This window comes from Galleria mellonella, unplaced genomic scaffold, assembly GCF_026898425.1.
Source record: "Galleria mellonella isolate WM207_F2 unplaced genomic scaffold, CSIRO_AGI_GalMel_v1 utg424, whole genome shotgun sequence".
In the NCBI taxonomy this organism is placed as follows: Eukaryota; Metazoa; Arthropoda; class Insecta; order Lepidoptera; family Pyralidae; genus Galleria; species Galleria mellonella.
Window position 1 is genome coordinate 312,694 of NW_026442097.1, and position 6,672 is coordinate 319,365.

A 6,672-nucleotide genomic window follows, 5' to 3' on the forward strand; every position below is an offset into this window, starting at 1 on the left:
GTCAAATCAAAGTGTCAAAGTTGTCAACTGCAATGGACAAATATCAGACTAGGCAGCATGGTCTCCGACCTTAGCCTGTTCGACAACGGAACAAACGTACTAAAAAAAAAACAAATATCAGCTGTTTTATGTTTATTTAATTTAAAATTTATTAAAATTACTATAAAAGAGAGTAGAAAAAAGGTTTAAATTATTAATATGAGTGAGAACGAAATAATTTATTGTCGTTTTTGCGCTGAAACAGCCAATTCACTTCAATACATAGATCTATCAATTGATTCACAAACAAGATCGAGCGTCGTGGAGAAATTAGCAGTTCTCAATTTAAATGAAGTCGATTTCAGAGATAAAACCTTACCAGAAACGATATGTTTATCTTGTTACGACATTTTCAAAGTCTCCTATGAATTTTTCACTAAAATCAAACTATCGCAGGTTGTGTTAAAAGAACGAGGTAACTTTTTCACTAGCGAAGCAACAGTTTTTGTAAAAGACGAAAATGGAGAAAACGAAGTGAAATCTCAAGAAATAAGTTTTAATAATGATTACGACACAAACTGTTACATTGAGGACGACAAATGTGATACAGAAATAGAGAAATGCAACGTTTCATGGGCTTCTTATGGTGTTTCTTGTAAATTCTGTGGTGTGGACTATTCAAGTGTAACAGAATTGAGAGAGCACTGTAAAGAGACGCATAGTACCTGCTGTGGATTCCAGTGTAGCGATTGTCATAGTAACTTTGAAGATTTTACCACATTTGTCGAGCATGTGAGAGAACATAGGAAGGAGTTAATGTGAGATTGAATTATGTTTTGCTTTCAAAGATGGCAATGGCAGTGAAATTAAACTGTACAGTGGCATAACACCATAGTCCTTAGCAAAGGCATCTAAGGTACTACGGATGTTACTGTTATGTCCATGATGCTGTTCATTTCTATAGGTGATGACTACCACTCTTCATCAGGTGGACCGTCAGCTTGTTTGTTATTATGAGTCTTATAAAAACCTTGTAAGCTTTATCTAATATTTATTTAAGTTCTATGTATATATATATTTTTTTTGATGGGTGAAAATGGTTTGGTAACCCTGCCTGCGCTAACGGGATACACTGGTGGAGCACCAGTGAAGAGTGATAGATGAGAATGAAAACAGGCCAGTTAGCCCATCATGATGCATTCATCAGGAATTAACCATGATAGTTTCCAGGGGGAACCGCGAGGAGGTTGACCTGATTGGGTATATTGCTAGCAATGGGGCTGTCAAACTTCATTGCTAATAACCCCTTTCCCCCCCAGTTTTATGTATTGAAAAGTATACATAGAATTATTTATACAAATATTTACTAATAAAAAAAAATAATGTAAACTTGCCATGTGAGTAATTTTGTATAAGATTTATTTTTGTATTTCAGTGATTATTGTCAACACTGCAATATGAAAATAAACCAAATCGACCACACAAAGACACATATCTTACAACCGAACTGCCAGTTTTGTGGCGAAATATTCCAAAATGAGATTTCTTTAACTAATCACCATAATTTATACCAGAATCTACCGAAAAAGTTGAGTAAACACAAAATATCAGAGTTGAAAGAGCTATTGTCATATGGATTAGAAATATATGAGGTGGACAAATTAGAAATTGTTCTCTGGAAGGACTACATATGGATATGTCAGTACTGTAGTACAAGATTTTCCAATCAGGATGTGCTTAGGTGTCACGTGAAGAATGTTCACGGAAAATGCTTTGGGAATAAATGCATTGATTGTGACGAGATTTGTAAATCATTTGATGGTTTTATTGAACATGTGAGACTACATAGACCATTGTTAAGGTGAGTTCAACTAAATAAAATTAAGTATTATATATAATTTTTTTTTATACAACTTAGGCAAACAATTATGGCAAACAAGCTGACGGCCCATCTAATGGAAAGTGGTAACCGTCGCCTATAGACATGAGCAGTATCATGGACATAACAGAGTATACTGTTTCGCCCATGATAACCCCCCATGCGTTGGTAATTTCTGAGGACTCAGGTGTTATTCCTCTGTACTCTGTAAATTCACGCATATCCATATATCCATGCACCTGTCCCAGGGAAATCGATCTGATAGGGTATATTGCTAGCAATGGGGCTGACAGATCCTTAGTTTTGGGATAATAATAGAATGGTAATTCCGCCCGCGCTATCGGTATACACTGGCGGGGCACCAGTGACAGATGACTAATGAAGATGAAAGCAGGTCAGTTGGCCCATCCTGATGAATTCAACTAAAATTAGCCACAATGGTTTCCAGGGGAAACTACGTGGCGGTCGATCTGACAGGGTATTTTTCTAGTATTGGGGCTATTTGACCCTATTACTAACAATCCCTTGCCCCCCCAGCATTGGGGTTGTTAGACCCCATTACTAGCAATCCCTCCACACTTTAGTGCTCTGGTATGGTTACGCATGAGTGGACTATGAGTGTCACAGTGTATTCTGTAAGGGGGGCCCGGGTAGCTTACCTTCCCTAGGTTAGCAATGCGGATCTAACAGCCCAACATACATATTCATAAATACAAATGTTCATATTGTGCAGGTATCGAAACTGCGACCATTGGTAGATGAGGTGGCGATAGTAGGCAGGGTGTTAAACCACTATACCACCAAAGTCAATATGTTTCCACTTAAAAATTACATTATGGTACAACCTACTGTCACTACTACCAACATAATAGAACGACCAATCCAGGAAACTCGCGGGCATCCACCCGCTCGTTATAGGTAATAGACATTGGCGCCCTCTACAGTAGTCTTACGCCGGCCTCCAATACGTTCGCACATGTGCCTAGACCTAGAGCGCTCTCCCGCCATTGCTAACACCTGTGTATTACTTGTTGCTCGTATTAAACTTGTTTTGACAATCGGGGTCTTTCAATTCACAACCCACGACTCTGCTTACTATAACATCTATTTGCATGTTTCAGGTACTGCTGTCAATACTGCAATGCCAAATTTGATGATCAGCAATTGACAATAATCCACACTAATACACATTTACAGTCATTCCAATGTGAGACTTGCGGTGAATCATTTAACAGCAAATTTGATTTACAACGCCATTTGACTGCATACGGTAAAAAAACTAAAAGAATACCATTCAAGAGTCGCGAAAAACCGATCAGCATTGAAGATCTAACGTGCGACATATGTCGGAAAGTGACGAAGAGTTTATCAAATCTGCGGGCGCACAGAGTGTTACACACAGACAGAAACAGAGACTACACATGTGACAGATGCGGCAAGACGTTCTTCACGAAAGGTGCTCTGTACACGCACTCGTTCATACACCAAAATGTAGAGCCGCAGGTCTGCAAGGTCTGCAAAAAGACATTCCTTACCTTGAGTCGTTTGAAGAAACACATAAAAACCCATTACGAGGACAAGCCGTTCGAATGCAATTTGTGTTTTAAGAGGTTCAGATTGAAGGACCATTTGAAAGGGCACATGATTACACACACAGACCTACTGCCGTACTCATGTCAGTATTGCAACAAAGGGTTCAGACATAAAAACGTGTTGAAAACACACGAAAACCTGCATACAGGTGCCAAGCCGTTCTCTTGCACTGTATGCGGCATGGAGTTTGCGAATTGGTCCAACTGTAATAAACATATGAAAAGAAAGCACGGCGCGACGTTGGCGAAGAACGTGCTGACTCCACAAGGGAAGGTACCCATAAATCAGAAGACAGGGAAACCGAAGAAGATCAAGGATTTGGAGACGGTGCGGGAGTGGACTGAGCAGATTTTGGTGCCGTGCAAGAGAGGGAAAAAGAGTGGACAAGAGAAGGGTACTCTCGCTTGATTTTTGTCTGTTTTTGTTAACAGACTGTCGAAATAAAATGTTTTCCACGTGTATATTAAATTCTGTTTTAATGGATGGCAACAGAATGGTAACCCCATCTGCGCTAACGGTATACGCTGGCGGGGCACCAGTGAGGGATGATAGGTGAGGATGAAAAGGCAGGTCATAGCCTATCGTGATGAATACACCTGGAATTCAGCACGATGGTTTCCAGGGGATGAGGCACGGGGAGGTAGACTGGAGGTAGTCTGCATTACTAACAATTCCTTCCCCACGATCAGCTGGATTCAGGAATATCACAGTTGATATTTTATTGAATTTTGTTGTTTTATCCATTTGCCAACCAAGAACTGGGAAAAGAAGCAGAGGCAGATAGAACAGAAGATAGAGACGATTTTTTTAATATAACACCGAGTAAACGAGCATACGGCTCACCTGATGTTAAGTGACTAGCGCCGCCCATGATCACCCACAACACCAGAGGTATTGCAGGTGTACTGCTGAGCTTTTAAAAAGGAATATGCTCTTTTCTTGAAGGTTATGATGTCGTCGATTTGGAAGCAATGGGTGGAAAGCTATGAACTAATATCGCCTTGCACGAGAGGTGTGGAGGAGGTTGGAGGAGGCCTATGACAAGTGGCAAACGGACATAACCAATTTATGTTAATTATATGCATAATAAACAAAATATAGTATGTGTGTGTACTGTTATGTCCACGGTACTGCTCATGTCTATAGGCGACGGTTACCACTTACCATCAGGTGGGCCGTCAGCTTGTTTGCCATTCTAAGTTATATAAAAAAAAATGTAATGTAATTCTAATAATATTTATTTTGTAATGATTTATTATGTATTATTTAAATAAAGAATTATTTATTTTTTTTATTTATAATTAACTGGTTTTTTTATTTGTCATCCGTTAACTGTCCACTGCTGTACATAAGCCTTCCCCATAAGGGGAGTTTCCCCAGTAGTTGCCACGCTTGGCACGCGGGTTGGCAACCGCAGTTATGCTTTTACTAGTGCCCATCCCTCCCTTAGCTCTCTTACGAGACCCACGCGAAAGGAACGGGTGTTCTATTCTATACCGGGACATTCACGTCGAGCTTTACAAAGCATTTGAGGTCGTGCAATCGTCGTTCGGTTTTGTCCGTACGGGGTCGCTATTTCATTTTCAGGTTGGTCCCATAGAAATTTTATCAATATCAGTCCAGCAGTTTTTAAATTAAAATGGCTGAACGCAACCTTAAATCTCTTTAATTCTGAACCGGTTTCAATATTTTAAACAATAATCTTTCGCATTTTGTGTTCATGCCTTGTTTCCAAAATGGAAGCCACCTTTTACCAAACATAGACAGTATAAAAGTGGACTGCATGGGTACCTCTGTCCCATCCATACTTTCGTGGTTGTTTCGGTTTGAATGGCGAATTACGGCAGTGAAATTACACGGTACGGAGGCATAACACCGTAGTCAACAGGATTGGGTGGGGGGGGGGGGGGAAGGGATTGTTAGTAATGGGGTCAAACAGTTTCATTACTAGCAATATACTCTATCAGGTAGACCTCTAGGTGGTTCCCCCTGGAAACTATAGTGGTCAATTCCAGTTGAATTCGTCAGAATGGGCTAACTGACCTAATTTCATCTGTCATATCTCATTGGTGCCCCGCCAGTTTACACCGATAGCGCAGGCGGGGTTACCATACCATTATCACCCATTTAAAAAAACTCCACAGGAGTGGCGACGCATGAAGGGTATCATGGGGGACGGAGTGTATTCTGTGATATGGACAATTATCACTTTCCATCAGGCGGGCCTTTAGCTTATTGACTTCGATAGAAATATAAGATATATTACCAGAGGGAGACTTTGTACAAAAGTCAATTGCTTGACCACCTCTGTCCCATTCGTGTTTCAACCGTGAAGCAGTTGTGTTTGCATGGCTGTGTTTCGGTTTGAACGGTGGGATATGGCGTGAATTTACTGGGTACAGAGGAATAACACTTGAGTCCTCAGGAATGGCAACGCATGGGGGGTATCATGGGCGAAACAGTATACTCAGTTATGTCCATGGTACTGCTCATGTCTATAGGCGACGGTTACCACTTTCCATCAGGTGGACCGTCAGCTTGTTTGCCATTCTAAGTTGTATAAAAAAAATATCTGTAATCCATAGACATTAACGAAAATAACCTATGGTTTTACATAAGATCTTACAACTTTTTATAGTGAAAAAACTACGTTGCGAGACTTGGCATTTTTTACATTTAATGTTTTTGATTTATAGGAAATTCTAAAAAAGGAACGGAGAAATAAAAAATATTAAAATAAAACACATTTATTACTTGACTAGATTAAATATTACATTAGAACAAGACAACTGTAACATTAGTCAAAACACTAATCGAATATTGAATAATTTTCAATTGTAAAAGTAACAGATTTATGGTGTATTTTTGTCAAGGTGTATTTTAAATTCAAGAAAAATGTACCTACGACTAGTTTTTCGGAACCATCAGGACCCTTAAACGTGAACGATTCTACTAATAAGATCGTCATAGTCGTAGAATACTGACGGATCTGACAAAAATTACATATAAAAGATTCGTCAGTATTCTACGACTATGACGATATATGTAAGTGCATTGTTTTTATGCTACAATGGTGAAAACGTGCGCGTGCGCAGAGTACGTGCTAGCGCCAACAGCATCCTGAGTATGATAGCGAGCTGGCTGGACTGTGTGTACGTTAATCACTGCTAAACACTTTCCAATGGAGTTGTACAGTGGTGATTTATACGTATACTATGTAA

The 6,672-nt window shown here is 39.7% G+C and overlaps 1 protein-coding gene across 1 annotated transcript; it reads left to right on the forward strand.

The window, feature by feature from the left end:
• Window positions 1-85: 85 nt before the first annotated feature.
• On the forward strand, window positions 86-4,756 carry LOC113517905 (zinc finger protein 431-like). Its single transcript, XM_031914379.2, has 4 exons — window positions 86-797; window positions 1,415-1,840; window positions 2,980-3,845; window positions 4,397-4,756. The coding sequence occupies exons 1-4, from the start codon at window positions 199-201 to the stop codon at window positions 4,438-4,440; spliced, it is 1,935 nt and encodes a 644-aa protein (XP_031770239.2). The 5' UTR covers window positions 86-198; the 3' UTR covers window positions 4,441-4,756.
• The last annotated feature ends 1,916 nt before the right edge of the window (window positions 4,757-6,672 follow it).